This window comes from Phaenicophaeus curvirostris, chromosome Z, assembly GCF_032191515.1.
Source record: "Phaenicophaeus curvirostris isolate KB17595 chromosome Z, BPBGC_Pcur_1.0, whole genome shotgun sequence".
Lineage (NCBI taxonomy): Eukaryota > Metazoa > Chordata > Aves > Cuculiformes > Cuculidae > Phaenicophaeus > Phaenicophaeus curvirostris.
The window spans coordinates 39,094,430-39,112,097 of record NC_091431.1 but is presented as its reverse complement, the minus strand read 5'-3'; the positions used below and the strand labels follow the sequence as shown (position 1 = coordinate 39,112,097).

The 17,668-nt window shown below is 42.0% G+C and overlaps 2 protein-coding genes across 3 annotated transcripts in view; one reads left to right on the top strand and one right to left on the bottom strand.

Annotated features, from left to right (window-relative positions):
* Positions 1 to 4,971, bottom strand: part of OSTF1 (osteoclast stimulating factor 1) — a 28,527-nt gene extending 23,556 nt beyond the window's left edge. The window contains exon 1 of the mRNA XM_069881211.1: positions 4,873 to 4,971. Within this exon, the coding sequence (XP_069737312.1) occupies positions 4,873 to 4,906 (34 nt within the window). The 5' untranslated portion in view covers positions 4,907 to 4,971. The remainder of the gene's footprint in view (positions 1 to 4,872) is intronic.
* A 3,272-nt stretch (positions 4,972 to 8,243) lies between these two features.
* On the top strand, positions 8,244 to 14,287 carry NMRK1 (nicotinamide riboside kinase 1). Of its 2 annotated transcripts, XM_069881212.1 has the most exons (9): positions 8,244 to 8,375; positions 8,476 to 8,532; positions 8,942 to 9,032; positions 9,702 to 9,750; positions 11,155 to 11,326; positions 11,405 to 11,476; positions 12,479 to 12,585; positions 13,411 to 13,500; positions 13,895 to 14,287. In XM_069881212.1, exons 2-9 carry the CDS (start codon positions 8,504 to 8,506, stop codon positions 13,912 to 13,914), a joined length of 630 nt encoding a protein of 209 aa, XP_069737313.1. In that variant the 5' UTR covers positions 8,244 to 8,375; positions 8,476 to 8,503; the 3' UTR covers positions 13,915 to 14,287. The 2 variants fall into 2 exon arrangements, with proteins under 2 accessions (XP_069737313.1, XP_069737314.1); XM_069881213.1 differs by lacking the exon at positions 8,476 to 8,532 and having other exon boundaries at positions 8,300 to 8,375.
* Positions 14,288 to 17,668: the final 3,381 nt, after the last annotated feature.

The following is a 17,668-nucleotide window of genomic DNA, read 5'->3' as shown; positions in this document are numbered from 1 at the left end:
AGTGAACACAGGGCATACAATTCTTAGGGGGGGAGGAGGGGAAGCATGTATTAAACAAACAGACAAGAAAGCTTAGGAATCTGTTTAAGGACATGTTAAAAGTACGGAAAGGATAGACTGATGTCAGTATAAATGACAAACTGGGGCAGCCCAGAAACTGCTAAGTCAGTAGCTGGAGTGGAAGGAACAAATAGCAATTGTGTACAGAAAATGGGGATTGAGAATATTCTCACAGAAAATGCACGTGAACACAATTTCACAAGTTAATTTCAGCTGGTGCAGTCGGATGCTGAAATCTCATACTTCTTAACAACTTTATTTCTCCAAATACACAGAATGCCTGCACTTACAGGAAGTTTGTTTGTGGCCCCAGCAGCTTGCAGTAACTGTTTAATAGTTCCTCTGATGTTTTTCTCCCCTTAGATCTAGTGACTGTAGCATAACTCCCCACATTCACGTGCTCGCATCTCCCTAGCTAAGAGAAATCTTTCTTTGACTGCAGAAGGAACACAAAACATCACCACCTAAGCCAAATTTAAGCCTACTGCTAAGACTTTAGGCATGCAACTCAATGCAGATCTTCTGCTTCTGTGAATGCTGTCACAGTTTCTGCTTTACCTAAGAATTAAGGTGAAGTGAATTTGATTGTGATTCAAGCCAAGCAATTTTTCTCACAATCCTATTTTTAACTGTGACAGCTACTAGTAGCTGCAAAGTCAACAGGCCTAATTTAAGGTAGTAACCGTTTACGTTACATTTCCTCCTGACTCCCTTCCTCTCAACTGGAATAATTTAAAACTGTAGTTTCCTTGGAACAAAGGCTAGTCTTTCTCCATAAAATGTAAATGTTAGGAGAACTGTAGGCCAGGATCAATAAACCTTACCCTCTCTGGAAAATATGAAAGCAAGTAAACTTTCTTTAAAACATTAATATACAACTAATATAAATTAATATATATCCCAAAAAGATGTTACTTCACACTTTGGGATGCTCTAATAAAAATTGCCTAATTGGACAGAGCATTCATCCAGGAGACAACCAACATAAGTCATATCACAGTTCAGGCCCAACCTGGCTATTTTCAGTAGCTAAAACCATGCAGTTGGGCCCCCAACTCTCTTCCCCTACCCCCAAGGAAAGGGGAAAGGAAAATGAGACAAAAAAGACTTGCGGGATGAAAACTAGAACTACAGTTTTAGCAAAATCATAATAACGAAAATAATTAGAAAGTAATAAAGTATATACAAATATATGAGATCACGCTCCCCCCCCTTGATGCTATACATCACCACAAATACTGTAGGGCAGACACAAGGGAGTGGGTCTGCCGCTAGGAGGGAGCTGGCCTCAGGAACTGTATTCAGGAACGCACAGATCTGGGATCAGGAGAAATCAGATGGACAAGGTCCTCACTGGATGTTGGCCACCGCAGAAGAGGACAAGACCCTCGTGATCTCTCAATTTTACACTGAGTATGATATATATATAGGATGGAATACTCTGTTGGTCAGTTTAGGGTCCCCTGCCCTGGCCGTCCCTCCTTGCAGATGTGGCGCTTTTTTGCCAGCTCAAGGATGGCCTTGGGTACTATAGGGATAAGCATAAGCATTGGCCTTTCTGCATACCAATTCCCTGTGTTATGACTTCTAGAGAGAAATTGTCCAAAAAACATGCAGTTTGCTTTCAGAGAATGAAATTACTTAGGCAAAACTGAGTTAGAGTTGCAAAACTGAACTCTAATTCAGCTCAAATTTAATAAGTAATTTTTTTAAACTGGATTAACATCCAATACAGAATATTTAAGATGTAAACGAACTCTGCAAAGAATAATGTAGTTGGAGACATGATTAGAATTTTTGAAAGATGGAGAAGAAACCTTACCGTTGCATAATGATGACAGAGAAGAAGGTTTCTGCTACTTTCAATTCCCACTCCAATCTTTTGTATCTTTAATAGCATGTCTAAACAGACAACACAGCTAGAAAACAATAATACAGATCCCCAGGAGAAAAGCAAAGGTAGGCATTTGTTTAAAAATAAAGTCTCAACATACAGAAATTAAAAGCTTTCTAACGCCTCTAAAACCAGTCATGACTCCTTACCCAAGGGCTAAACACAGATCCTAAAATACTCCTGTTCACAAAGATATCAGATGATTGTCTAAGGTATATCGATGTCAGACCCATCTCTCTGTAACAGAAACACTAATGTGCTGTGCACATCATGATAGTAACAGAAGAGCCTTCAGTCAGATGAAATATTCTCATGTACTCAAGAAAATCATACTTGACGCTATAGCTAGTTTTTCTCCCTTCACACCTCCTTCTTTTCCCGCTTTTTTAAAGCGCTGCCTAGCAATTCAACTCTATGTCCAACACCCCTGTGACAGTGAACACGCACTGTTTTAGAAAGGATGAGTATTTTACCGAATATTTTCACTTCCTTGCCACCCGCTACATCTCTTTCTAACTCTATTTTTTTTTCTTCCCTGAACACAAAAGAAAGGACTATAGCAACCAATGTCTTGTTTTCTCTTCTGTCTTGAACTGTAGCAGTTCAGCAGCAAGGCAAGCAGTTTGCTGTTCCCCGACACAGGTTACAGACCAGTTTACAGACTTGTTACCTGATAATCAGTGAAGAACAACTAATGCAGCTTGACCAAATGCACTAAGATATTCCGACAACTGCAGTCTAAAAGCCACCAAAAGAGACAGCATTACACCACTCCAGCAACCATTTTACCGCATGCAATTCCTATATTTATGTGTCTTCATTTAGCACACTTTAACATCTCTAACCCTGAGAGATGCAATGACAGTAGAAGAGGCATAACTGGTACTATAAAAAGAACACAGCCAGACACGCAATTACAGAAATACTTTGGAGTAAGCTAGAAGACAGTCTGTCCCTGAAAATGCCTTGGGAAAAACTAAACACAACAGCCTCCATAAGATTTTCTCTCTTCAAAAATAAGGGTTTCAGCAAAACTAAACTTCTCCTCAATCAGCTGTGAAAGCCACTACCAGAAGAGCCTTATTTTCTTCTTCCTTGTTTAGACATTTATTTAAACTCATTTCCTTTTGCTGTGCCAAGCACTCATTCAGCAAACCAGCTCAGCAAGTTCATTAGACATAAAAATAACCTGACATAAGAAGTCAGGGCACCAATCCATCTTGTCATGTCGCTAAATGGAATGGTAAGGGAATGGGGTGGGGAGGGAGAGAAGGGTAGGGAACCTGTCCTTTTGATGGCAGTCTGCATTTTATGCAAACAAGCACACACACCACGGAACTGCACTGCACCCCAGGAAACTAGTGAGAAATGTGTAGTATTAAAGATATCACATCTGAAGCAGTCTGGTAGCTCCTGCAGGTTAGGTAGGAATAGAGTCTTTAACTCATTAAGAACTTTAGATGAAATTTAACTCATCTTTTTGCAAATCAGAAAATTGAATCACCAACTTCATTGCAAAGATCAGCCTGCTTACGCTATTCGGCTGTTAAGAGCAAGACCACACACTTTGAGAAGCCCACAGATTTCTTCAGTATGGCTTTTCAGTGAGAGTCCTCACAACAATGCATCTATTACCATCTTCTTCATTTCAAGTAAGCTGTTTTCAAAGAGGCTTAGCAACTGCAGGGCAGAAGAAAGTCTTCCAAGGATGAAACTCTACATTTAGAGAGCTTTAACAGCTTTTGCTTCTGAGAGTAGGTAGAGACTGACAGTTTAAATGGTCTAAAACAGGTTTGCACCTACCTGGCCTCAAATTAAAATCTTGTTTTATAAGCTGTCTAGTCAAAATACTCAGGTTATGTAATTAATTATTTCTAAAATCAGTATTTCAAATACAACCGTAAGCGCAAAAAATACTGCAATTTAGATGTATTTAGGGATCAGATAATCATGTTTGGGGAAACAACAACTAGTCTTACGTATTTAATTATGTTCACAATGAATTTTTAACCTTAAAGTAAGTACGTATTGAAGTAAGAATGTATTTCTTCCCCATGAGGGTGGTGAGGCACTGGCAAAGGTTGCCCAGGGAGACTGTGGCTGCCCCATCCCTGGAGATGTTCCCGGAGAGGTCGGATGGGACCTTGGGCAGCCTGATCTGGTGGGAGTCGTCCCTGCCCATGGCAGGGGGTTGGAACTGGGTGATCTTTAAGGTCCTTTCCAACCCAAACTCTTCTACGATTCTATGATTAACGTAACTTTTCACTCTGGAAGATGATACGCATAAATGATAAAACAGCAACTGCATTCTCCAGATCAACACCTTATTAAAAAAGAACCAAAACCCTAAACCTAATGGCTTAAATTTTGACAGGACATCAATGCCATTTGTAGCCCAAGATGTAAAACCATGCAACATCCAATAGTTTATCCAATTGAGCACACACACCACGGAACTGCATCCCAGGAAACTAGTGAGAGATGTGTAGTATTAAAGATAACACATCTGACTCGGTCTGATAGCTCCCGCAGATTAGGTAGAAGCAGGGTCTTTCACTCCTTACGGATTTTAGATTATACTTAACTCATTCAGTACATTTACTAAAAAAAAAAAAAAATAAAATCTTTTTAAACTAACTTTGCACTCATTTATATCTGGGAAGGGTGCAGGGACGGCGATTTCTGCGTCGACGCCTAAACGTACTGGAAAGGGCGGCACGCAGATTTGCCCCAGAATGTGGAAGAACAAACACCCCTGGGGTTTGGCTGCCGGGAGCCCTGGAGAAGGAGGAAAGGGAGGAGGAGAAGGAAGAGGAGCAGGAGGAGGAAGGGCCGTGGCGCGGGGCCCTCGTCCGGCTCCCCCGGCCCGGCCCAGGCGACCGGCCCCCAGCCGCGCGGAAGAATCAATCTCTTCTTACCTGGCTTGGCCGGTTTCGGCGGCGGCTTAGACATGGCTGCAGGCCTGGCGCGAGCGCGGAGGGAAACGCAGCTACCGCTGCCTGCGAGGGGGCGGAGGAGGAAGGGCGGGGCGGGGGTAACTTGGGCGGGGTCGGGGCCCGCGGGGCGCGGTGAGGAGCGGGGCGAGCGGCGGGACTGCGCGGCGGGGGAGGGGCTGCTGCCCGCGGGGGCGGGGGTTAGGCCCCGCCGTGGGAAACGGGCCTAGCAGCGATGCCTTGTCAGAGCTACCCAGGGACCGAGGCCGGGACGTGGTTTTGACTCTGTTGCAACGGGTCGCAGGGAGGATCCAGGGAACTACAGGCCTGTCACTCTGACCTCAGTGCTGGGGAAAGTCATGGAACAGGTGATCTTGAGTGCTATCATGAAGCACATGCAAGAGAACCGGGTGATCAGGCCCAGTCAACATTTGTTCATGAAAGGCAGGTCTTGCCAAACAAACCTGTTTAGCCTTCCGTGACAAGGTAACCCACTTACTGGACGAGGGAAAGGCTGTGGATGTATCTTCTTGGACTTCAGTAAAGCCTTTGACACAGTTTCTCACAGCATTCTGCTTGAGAAACTGTCAGCCTCTGGCCTGGACAGGCGCACACTCTGCTGGGTGGAAAACTGATTGGATGGCCGGGCCCAGAGAGTGGTGGGAAATGGTGTGAAATCCAGCTGGAGGCCACTGACATGTGGGGTTCCTCAGGGCTCAGTGCTGGGCCCAGCCCTGTTCAGTGTCTTTATCAATGACCTGGATGAAGGCATTGAGTGCACCCTTAGCAAGTTTGCGGATGACACCAAGCTGGGTGGTAGTGTTGATCTGCTGGAGGGTAGGGAGGCTCTGCAAAGGGATCTGAACAGGCTGGACCACTGGCTTAGACCAGTGGGATGAGGTTTAACAAGGCCAAATACCAGGTCCTGCACTTGGGGCACAACAACTCTGTGCAGTGCTACAGACTAGGAGAAGTGCGTCTTGAGAGCTGCCTGGAGGAGAGGGACCTGGGGGTGTTGGTTGACAGATGTCTGAACATGAGCCAGCAGTGTGCCCAGGTGGCCAAGAAGGCCAATGGCATCTTGGCTTGTATCAGAAACGGTGTGACCAGCGGGTCCAGGGAGGTTCTTCTCCCTCTGTACTCAGCACTGGTGAGACTGCACCTCAAATACTGTGTTCAGTTCTGGGCCCCTCGCCACAAGAAGGATGTTGAGGCTCTGGAGCGAGTCCAAAGAGCAACCAAGATGGTGAAGGGGCTGGAAAACAGGCCTTATGAGGAATGGCTGAGGAAACGGGAGTTGTTCAGCCTGGAGAAGAGGAGGCTGAGGGGAGACCTCATTGCTCTCTATAACTACCTGAAAGGAGGTTGTAGAGAGGAGGCGTCTTCTCCCAAGTGACAGGGGACAGGGCAAGAGGGAATGGCCTTAAGCTCCGCCAGGGGAGGTTTAGGCTGGACATTAGGAAAAAAATTTTCACAGAAAGGGTCATTGGGCACTGGAACAGGCTGCCCAGGGAGGTGATTGAGTCAGCTTCCCTGGAGGTGTTTAAGGCATGGGTGGACGAGGTGCTAAGGGGCATGGTTTAGTGTTTGATAGGAATGGTTGGACTCGATGATCCGGTGGGTCTCTTCCAACCTGGTTATTCTATGATTCTATGATCTGCCTTCATGGTTTGCGTTATCCATTACTTTGCAGGGAGGAAGAGTTTCCATGGGGTTTTTTTCATCCTGGTGTTTTTCCCCCTTAAGCTAGGATTGACTTTTGTGTAGATAATGACGTAAATCAGAGTCCAAAGCTCAGCATAGGAGTTCAGATGTTATTTTGTTTGTTTGAGTTCTTATTTGGTTTGAGTTCAGATGTTATTTGCTTTGTTTCGTAGCAGTTTTTTTGTGGGACAAAGTCTAATCATCTGGAATGCAAGCCTTACTGATGATTTTTAGGAAAGAGCGTTGGGTTATTTTTATTTTAATGGGCTGAATATCGTCACTTCCTAAGAACAGATCATTTGTTTGTGCTCTTTGAGTAGGTGGCCAGCACCGTAACCCTGCAATCTATCATCGAACCCGAGACTTATAAAATTCTTACAAATCCTTCACTTCTTAATTCATAAAACTAGCCAGTGCCAGCTACTATAGGCCTGCAGCACTATCACAGAGCAGTGGCCATCATCATACTGGTGATGGCTCTGGGACTGGTCAGTATGTCATTTTTTTTTTTCTAATGTATATTAAAAAAGCCATATAAAGCAGCCACACGATGAATACCTCACGGACCTCTGAAACAGTTGAACTTCCAGTCATTGCACCAAATGCAAAAAGATAATATTTCAGACCCTGTGTATGTCTAAAACTTAACAGAAATAGTGTTTTACTTTCATACTGGTGCCCTGTAGCAGTCTTCTTTCTAGTATGCTACACATACTTGTTTTTTGGGAAGGGAAGGTGGTGTTACCTGCTTACCTGCCTTACCTCCATAAGTGTGACCTAGAAGGACAAAGCACATGAAAAAACAGCATGTTTGTGTGTGGTTAATTAGTTATTAATTGGTGTGTGCGCTTGGTAAGCAATGTTTGACAAATACAAAGCTGGTTTGACAGACTGTAGACTAGTGCTGCCACCGAGAGAAGCAGCCCCATTACCACCTGTCCTGCTCCACCGTACCTTTGCAGGTATGACTAACTGGATGGTAAATTGGAAGGAATTAATTCTGCTGAAAAGCTAAAGCTCTTCCACTTGCTCCTCCTTTGCAGAACTGTTTTTCAGCTGGAATTTTTTTCTGGTATAGTTTACTGTGACTCTGCAAACACCTGCTCCAGAAGAAAGTTCTGGGAAAGAGTGGAGGATTGTATCTTCAGGCAGCTCTGACAGCTGAAAGTGTTCAGCCAGCTAGAGCCTCGGGGTTGGTTTCTTGGCAGAAAGGGGGATGGATGAATGTAACCTTTTTCAGAGTTTAAGTTTTTTCTGAAGAAGGTCAAGTGCTACCTACTCCTTCTCAGTAGTCACTCAGCTAGGATGAATTAAACTGCCTTTACAGTAGTGTAAACGACTCTAGATTATTCTGTGGTGGAGCAGATGAGGAGCGTTTATGTGGTCTGTATTGTTGACTCACAACAAACTGAGTGGTGAATTCTTACACTACTGAGACTAGATTTGTAAAAAAGTCCTTGAACATGCTCTTTGTTCCTCAGCACTGGGCTTTTTTTTTTCTTTTTAAGGTGTCTGCTTATTTCATCACCACAGCTTTGGTGTACCTTGTCTTTTTTACACAGTTAATGTTTGAGCTAGTGATTGTGGGTTTTTTTAGGGACTTACATGGTATTAATATTGCTAGCACTGAGTCTCTCAAAGTTGACCCCAAATGATTTAAATATTGTCTAAGTTAAAACACTTGAAGTGTGTGATGTGACATGTTTGTTGCAGGATTTTTGTTAGCAGTAGAAGGAGCAGCTGAGGTTCTGGCAGCAGCCTTACAAGAAGAAAAAGAAAAAAAGGTCAGAAAATAAGTTCTATATGTAATTGGTATTTCTTGATACCACAGCTGCATTTTGCATTGCTGAATTAAGAGTTTTCACTGGGTACTGTCTTTGACAGTGAAAAGGAAGAACTGAGGAGAGAAACTATGAAAGTATTGATTATTGGCCTTGGAGGGTAAGTATTAGCAAATTAAATTTACTCTACAGCTCAAAACTGGTCTTGTTTTCAGAATCAAGTGATGATATTTCTACTTATCAATAGATAATTTTTTAAAAATGGATTATGTATACAACATATAATTATCTCACTTTACGGCATGTACCTCTTAAGAAATTTTTCTTATCTCTGTTGGAGATCTCTGATACCACCTCTCTCTAACATGTTTCTTGGCATTTACTGTGTAGACCCTGCCAGAAGACTCCTGCATGTAGAAAGTATTTAATGTGAATAAACTTTTGGCATTTCTTTTGAGTGTGTAATTGTGGTTTACCCTAACTGTATAGAAACACGTGCATGAGCTTGTACATATGTTTAAAGATGGATTTTTGTCTTGATGTAGTTTTTACTGTGGTTTCTAACTCAGTGTAACAAATGGAGGAAAAACAACACTGGCAGAAAAGCTTAAGAAAATGCTTCCCAACTGTGATATAATCTCTCAAGATGACTTCTTTAAGGTAACAGTATTGATAGAAAGACTTGTAAGGTAAAACTAGGCTTCAGTAAATTTTAGTTACATTTCTTCTCTTTCCAGTTCTCCTGTTGATAAATTTCTAAAATTGATGCTTCTTAAAATAATGGTAGCTTCATCAGAAAGAGAAATAAAATGAGCACTTGGGTGATAGAACTTCCTGTGGCCAAAACCACTGGGTATAGCCAGCAAAAATAAGTTTTACTGTCTTCTTTGATACCCTTTTAAAATAAGGGAAGAGTGTATGTTGGATGCATTTTTCAAGATACTTTGTGCTAATGAAGTCAATGACATTGTTGTGTTAATCCTACCCCTATACAGCAATAGGTAGTTATTTGTTCCCAAATCAAAACAAAAAAAACAACTTTTGCATTGGTTTTGGAGTTGTTTGTTAAGGAGAGCAAAGTACCTCTTATTTCTGAAGTAGACCTCTAAGGAACTTAAGAAGTATGATTTGGAGAACTTGTTGTTCTAGATTAAATAAAGTGTCTGTATTGTATTCTAATAATTGTGCACAGCAGTGTAATTTTGAAGATAAATGTAATCAATTGGGCCACAAAGGTGTATAACCTTTATGTTTGTAACTGGAAAGTATATATCTGTAAAAGTGGTCATAAGAGCATCCTTGAAAATATTCAATTTTATTCCCCTTCAGCCAGAGTCTGAAGTAGAAACAGATGAACGTGGATTTAAGCTGTATGACGGTCAGTAACTTTGATGAATTGCTTTGGAAAACCCTGTTATGCTGAGCTTCAACACTTCTTCCCTTTCACCTTCCGCCCCTCTTCTGTTCTGAACAAGGCAGTAAGCAAATGATTGTTTAGAGCCATCCTTTGTTTAGTTTCTCTCAACTCACTGAAATAAATAAGAAAACTTGCTGAACTAGTAAATAGCTCAAGCTAGTGGTTGACCTTTCGTTTTCTCTTTTTAATCTTTCCCTCCATTTCTACAGTTGTGTCGGGTGCAGTAGCAAATGGTACTGCTCAGTTGAGAGTCTTGTCTTGAAGCACTGGCTTAACCTCATCACTTTCCATGTAATGGTAGATTATTTCTTTTTCACTTTGATAGCGAACTCATGGTGTATCACCATTGGGTCTCTTTCATTGTTATATTCCAAATCAGTGAAACTTTGGGTCTGATCCTGACACCTTTATTTCATGTCAGATTGCACATAGAGACCAAGTTCATAGTTAATGTTGGCTCAGTGTGCCAATTTACTCTTAAAAACTTACAGATTGAGATCCACTTTAGGCCAGTGCTTTGGCTCAGATCTTGCAGAGTTGCAAACAGTTGAGTATTAGCTAATATCTATTGGTACTTGGTGATCACAAAATGTATTACTCTGGAACATTGACCAGAATCTTAAATTGTAGCTGAAACCTGACTCATGAGCTATGCACAACCTCCTGACTTCATGAAACAGGAATGTGAGACTGGAGGGATAAGTTGGACATTCTGGTTCAGATATCTGGGTTTTAATGCTGCTTTTAAAAGCTCCTCTAAAATGTGTTTGCTTCTATGTTATCCTTCTCTCTACTATTCAGTACTTCCTCAATATGTTCTTACAAAACCAGATGCTACATTGTGCCATTTTGCTTTGCACGCTATCCTCCTTTCAAACCAATCCATACATCCCCACCTTCCAAATACCTGAAATCCAATAAAAGCCCAAAGCAAGAATTTCTGACTGACCCCTGCCTTCACCTGTGTCAGTGATATTTGACAGAAGGGTGGAGGTCTTGGGGTTGTTACACAGTTGTTACAAGTTTTGCAAATAGGAGAACAATACCTGCAGTTTCTATTGTCAAGGCAAAGCCCCTGAAGTAAACTGACACACTTTTAGTGCCTTAGGGTTCAAAGAGACCCTGCCCACCAGAAATACACAGATCTTGGGGAAAGCTTTAATTTCAGGGTATCATCAGTTGCAAACATGGAACTATTTATATGCGTGAGAGAGGATTTTAGGGGTGATCCCATTGCCTTTCATTTAGACTTCTAAGTAGATTATTTCATTCTTCCTGATTAGCCTAGGGGTACTTGAGTGCTGTATTTTTTTTTTAATTTATTCTCTGTTTTGAAGAGGTACCTAACTTTCTCTTTTCGTGTAGTACTTGATGCCCTCTATATGGATGAAATGGTGAAGAGTGTTGGAAATTGGATGAAAAGCCCAGCAAGCTCAGGTGTTGTGACAAAAGAGCCGCAGAATACATGTGACGATCTGAAAAATACAGATGATGTTTATATTTTGATTGTTGAAGGCTTTCTGCTATATAATTATGAGTAAGCAGTAATATATCATCTGGTATATTAAAAGCTGCTTTAAAAAGGAAGAAGAAACTAAATATATTATTATCACAGGCCACTTAATGAACTATGGAATAGAAGATATTTTTTGACCCTTCCTTATGAAGAATGTAAAAGGAGAAGGAGGTAAGATTATTCAGTTACTGCTCACCGAGCGTCAGTGTACCCACTGACCTGGAGAGATGCTTCTGTACTGGCTTTTCTTCAGTGCTTGCCAAATGTAAACTAGTAAGGATCCTCTGTGATCCCCAGGGAAGACTGTGGGTATTTAACCAGCACGTAACCCACAAAAGCATGCAGAGGTGGAGGGGGGGTATGCATTTTAGAACACAGAGATATTAAAGTGTTAAACTTTTTATGAACACTGAAAAGACAATTTGTTTTCCCAAAAAATTATTTAGATTACTCATAGCATATTGAAGTTAAATCATGTTTAAAATCAGGAACAGTTAAACAAATACTAAGCAGTGTAATCTTTGGTTCAGTCCAGCTACATGATGATTATGTTAAAGTAACGATGTTCAAGTGTGGTTTTAGTGTATCCTTGTTTAGCTTGTGCATTTGTTGTACCATGTATCTATCTATCTATAGATTACTGAGCCAGTCTCTGACTTGCCTCCAAATGTGGAGCAATACTGTGTGCTTAGAGCAATACATGTGAACAATGTCACAGTCTGCTGGCTGAGTAAAGAAATCCTCTAGTTAGCTGTCTTTGGTTGATTTCACTTTGTTGATTTCTCCCTAGACTCACGTTTAAAGGACTTCAGTGTCCAGGCTGAAGTGACTAGACAAAACCAGTAGTTACTTAAAACTTGAGGAATCTTTATACCCAGTGGAAAAAAAGAGAAAAAAAAAATTGTAATATTTTTAATACAGCTTACTTTATATGTAATACTTTTTTCAATTAAAAAAATCCTTTTATCTTAAACGTAATTTGATTGGCAAAAATAGGTAGGTTAGGAAGAGTTCATATCACAGTTTATATTAAAACAAAGGACCCTCCTTTGCTCAAGCAGTTATGCAGCCTGCCAGGTTGTTTTTATTTTGGACAGATGCTCTTATTAAACCAGCTGACACTAGGGGAAAACTGTAAAACTTGTATGGGAAAGCAAATGTATTTTTGTGTAGCACCAGAGTCTATCAGCCAGCAGATCCACCGGGGTACTTCGATGGACACGTGTGGCCTATGTATCTGAAATATAAAAATGAATTGGAAGAAAATGGAAGTAACGTTGGTATGATATCCTTAATTCTAAACTTATAAAACACTTAAGTGTGTCGCTTACACAGTTTTAGTTGGGTTGTGGGGTTTTTTTGGGTGGAATGAAGGTTCCTTAAAATATTTTTGTGGCACTAGGGCAGTAAGCTTGGACCTCCTGTTGATTTATTTTTCAAGTCTGTAGGGTTTTGGGTTTGTGATTTTTTTTTTTTAGCAATGAAAATTACGAAGTTTAAGATAGAAATGTTCTGATCACAAAAGTTCATTTGTCAAGGTAGTTTGTGAGAAGTGTCAAAGTTGAGCCAGCTGATGGGGCTTTGCATGAACTTGTGTAATATTCACGCTTATACAGCTCTTGAACTGCTTACTTTTGGACTGAGGGGCAGGAAAGGAAAGGGAAGTCAGGTGGTTGCTTCATCAGCACAAAGACTGGGGCACCGCTTCTTCCTGTGCAGTGAGAGTGAGAACCACATTGCCCCTCCTTGATTTGTGCAAACCCTGAAGTTGAGGAAGAACCTGAGGTCTTCCACTGCACAGAAACCTCTCTGCTGAATTCTTCCATTGCTATGCTATCCTAATGTTAATACCACTACCCATATGGAGAATGTTATACCACAAAAATTTTTATATTAATTCTTAACTAGAATGCTTTTCCATTTCATTATTTTTAACATGGAAAATGACTTTTCAAAAGAAGATAAGGGAGATCCTGTTCTTGCTTTCGGTTTTTTTTTTTTAATCTCTTCTGATTGCACCCATAGGAATACTGAAAACTTTGCCAATTGCTGCTACAGAAAACTGACATAGAACTCAAGAAAACATTCTCTTTTGTCTTTCATAGTTTATTTGGATGGAACAAAATCCCAGGATGAACTTCTATCCTGTGTGTATAGTGATATAATACAGGAGTTAAAAAAGCTGAGGGAACGGAGTAAGTAAATTTACTGGAAATTGAATCTGTTTATCCTATTCCAAGTTAACTGAGAACCTAATCCTTTTAAATGAAAATACTGCAAGGATTATGTAGATTTGTATCTCCCCATATATATGTATTACAGTCCTTATGCATTTGCCTGTTGTTCTTTTGTCATCATAAGCTAACTTTAAGTTCCTTGCAACTGCATGTTCTGAAATCATAGTGAATCCATGGTTACCTAATGATAAAACATTTTTTAAAAAGGGGGCTGGGGAAACAGAAGCAATGTACAGCAAGACATCAATGAAAGCATACGTGTTAGTGATACCAGTTTCTAATGGACAGCGATGTCGCGTGCAATGAGAAATGACACTGCAGGTTAAATGCATACTTTTTATTTTTGTTTTAGATCAGCAGGTCACAGAATGATAATATAGAAAGCCTGGGTTCCTTCTAGTATGAATTGAAAACACTAAGACTGTCATACTTGGCAAACCAACCAACCAAGCACATGTTATGCGTACGTCCATAATACTAGTTCATACAGGACAGGTGGATTTGTAGCAGTTGTTAATTCTGTGAGCCTCTGGTATTGTTGAGTAGTATCAACAGTGCATTATTCTTTAGAACTTCTCCAGTCAATCATTCTTTGGCTGATGTTTAAATCTGATTGAATGCATACATATAAAAGAATCTAAATATATTTTTGAGTACTAAACCATAAAGATGCATTTCTGTTGACTTAATAAGCATATTTGAAGATGGATGAATGTAATTTGAAATGTTCATATAGGAATGAAAGTGATAAAACCTAATATTTTTATGAGCTTCTATTCACTGACAAATATGGAACCAGCAGTATGCTGTGGCAAATTTAAGATTGTATAAGTTGTTACTGAATACATCATAACTGAACTTAGTCTTGCTCAATACCTCTGTGGTGTTTGTCAAGCAATTTGTATGTTGTGTATTGTTTGGAGCAGTTGAGAATGGATATTTTTAAAAAACAAACAAAGAGAAATAAGGTTGCTGGAAAAAGATGAGGGAATAGGATCTTGGAAAAAATACAGATGCATTGCTAACAAGATTAAGTACATGTATTGTACAAAGATTGATTATTGTAATGGCATAGACTACTAGACAGTAAAAGCATGCTTCAGGAAGGACAAAGGAAGAAATAATTCCTGTTAATTTTCATAGTTCAGGCTGAGATTATACTAATTAAAGTGTCCAGAAAGCAAGTGTACTAAACATATGTTAAAACTTTGTTATAGGATTTGTGTATATATGTTTAGATAAACTAGGAAACTGGGAAGTTGAATCATCCTTGGTTGCTAAATAAGTAATGCTTATAACTTTTACATTTTTTATACATTCTGTTACATTTCTATCAGCTAGAATAAAAATCAACCTACAGACATGAAAACAAAAGATGGACTGTATTACTTACTATGTGTCAGCTGAACCGGTCATGGTGATTGAAATGAACTGCTTTACAGTGTTAAGTGTCCTAAATCTGAATATGAGAGAGGTCTTAAACAGATTAGAGCTGTGTTTAAGACAAATTAGTTTCAAATACTGTTTTGGTTTGGGGTTTTTTTTCAGTAAAAATACTTCATGTTGCGTTTGCTGAAATGTAGTGATGGACTGTCTAACTTTAAACTGTGGGTTTGTTGTTTGTTTTTTTTTCCGTTTGGAAGGGGGTTGACTGTAACAGAGTAGCTAATAGGGGGATGGTTGTGGTGGCTTTAGTTTAGCTAGCCACTGGGTGCCCACCAAGATGCTCTGTCACTCCTCCTCTCAGCTGGACAGGGAGAGAAAATATAACAAAAGGCTCATGGGTTGAGGTAAGGACAGGGGGAGATCACTCACTACTCACTGTCACAGGCAAAACAGACTTGGCATAGGGAAGTCGATGTAATTTACTATCAGTTAACACCAGAGTATGATAATGAGAAATAAGAACACATCTTAAGCTACCTTCCTCCACTCCTCCCTTCTTCCTAGGCTTAACTTCACTCCTGAATTCTCTACCTCCTCTCCCCAGGCAATGAAGGGAAGAGCAAATGGGGGTTGTGGTCAGTTCATCATATGTCGTCTCTACTGCTTCTTCCTCCTCACTCTCCTCCCCTGCTCCAGCTTGGGTTTCCTTCTACAGGAGACAGTCCTCTATGACTTCTCCAGCATGAGTTCTTCCCCCGGGCTGCAGTTCTTTGCAAACTGATTCAGTATGGATCCTTTCCATGGGGTGCAGTCCTTCAGGAACAGACTGCTGCAGTGTTGGTCCCCACATCTACTCTGCTGTAGACCTCCATGGGCAGCAGGGGGACAGCCTGCTACCCTGTAAATAGCACACCAGAAGACTTTGTTACAATAAGCCACCACAGTTCAGCTCCCTTATGTGTGTATAGTCCCAGGAACATCTTACTTGTGGTAACCTGGGATTGTTCACTCCCCTCACAGCTGCCATCTACAGATCTCAGAAACTGGACAACAGCACCTGTATCCCATTAGTGAGTTCACAAATGAGCAAAACAGGACATAGAATGACTAGGTTGGCAAGGACCCACGGGATCATCGAGTCCAACCATTCCCATCAATCACTAAACCATGTCCCTGAGCACCTCATCCACCCGTCTTTTAAACACCTCTAGGGAAGGTGACTCAACCACCTCCCTGGGCAGCCTGTTCCTGTGCCCAATGACCTTCTCCTTGTTAATCGGTGCAAGTTCCATTTGGGACACACAACAACCCTGTGCAGCACAACAGGCTTTGTAAAGTGGCTGGAAAGCTGCCTGGCAGAGAAGGACCTAGGGGTGTTGGTTGACAGCCAGATGAACATGAGCCAGCAGTGTGCCCAGGTAGCCAAGAAAGCCAGTAGTATCTTGGCCTGTATTGGAAACTGACCAGGAGGACCAGGGAAGTGATTGTGCCCCCTATACTTGGGCATCGGTGAGGCCACGTCTTGAATACTGTATTTAGTTTTGGGGCCTCCACTACATGAGTGAAATTGAGGTCCTGGAGCATGTCCAGAGAAGAGCAACAAGGCTGGTGAAGGGGCTGGAGAACAAGTTTTATGAGGAATGGCTGAGGGAGCTGGGGTTGTTTAGCCTAGAGAAAAGGAGGTTTAGGGGAGACCCTATCACTGCCTACAACTACCCAAAGGAGGTTGTAGAGAGGTGGGTCTTAGTCTCTTCTCCCAAGTGACAGGTGATAGCATGAGAGGGAATGGCCTCAAGTTGTGCCAAGGGAGGTTCAGATTGGACATTGGGAATAATTTCTTCACTGAAAGGGTTATTGAGCACTAGTGGAAGCTGCCTAGGGAGGTGGTTGAGTCACCATCCCTGGAGGTATTTAAAAGACAGGTAGATGAAGTACTCAGGGACATGGTTTAGTGGTATATAGGAATGGTTGGGCTTAATGATCTAAGAGGTCTTTTCCAACCTAGCTGCTCCTTGTAAGACCTGTTATCCTGTCTCTTCATCAGCTTTGTTGATCTCTGGACACAGTCCAGGACCTAAAGGTCTTTACTGTAGTGAAGGGCCCAGAACTGAACACAGTATTCAAGGAGCGGTCTCACCAGTGCCGGGTACAGAGGGAGAATAACCTCCCTGGACATGCTGGTCACACCGTTTCTGATCCAAGCCAAGATGCCATTGGCCTTCTTGGCCACCTGGGCACACTGCTGGCTCATGTTCAGTCGGCTGTCAACCAACAGCCCCAGGTCCTTCTCCTCCAGGCAGTTTTCCAGCCACTCTTGCCCTAGTCTGTAGCACTGCACAGGGTTGTTGTGCCTCAAGTGCAGGACCCGGCACCTGGCCTTGTTAAACCTCATGCCATTGGACTCAGCCCAGTGGTCCATCCGGTTCAGACCCCTTTGCAGAGCCTCCCTACCCTCCAGCAGATCGACACTTCCACCCAGCTTAGTGTCGTCTGCAAACGTGCTAAGGGTGCCCTCAATGCCTTCATCCAGGCCACTGATAGACACTGAACTGAGCAGTGAGTCCTGAGCCCTGGGGAACCCCACTTGTAACCAGCCTCCGGCGGGGTTTAGCTCCATTTACCGCCACGCTCCGTGCGCGGCCCGTTCTCCCGCCAGCAGAGGGCGCTCCCGGGCCCCGAGCCTCGCCGGTCCCGCCCCCTCCCGCGCGCGCAGCCCCGCCTCCCTCCGCCCCGCGCCGGA

Bases quoted from the DNA above. Each gene is read 5' to 3' on its own strand.
- NMRK1 (XM_069881212.1), top strand. From the start codon at position 8,504: ATGAAAGTATTGATTATTGGCCTTGGAGG. The intron at 11,327-11,404 runs GTAAGCAGTAAT...TTATTATCACAG, and splicing joins TTTCTGCTATATAATTATGA to GCCACTTAATGAACTATGGA. The intron at 11,477-12,478 runs GTAAGATTATTC...ATTTTTGTGTAG, and splicing joins GAATGTAAAAGGAGAAGGAG to CACCAGAGTCTATCAGCCAG.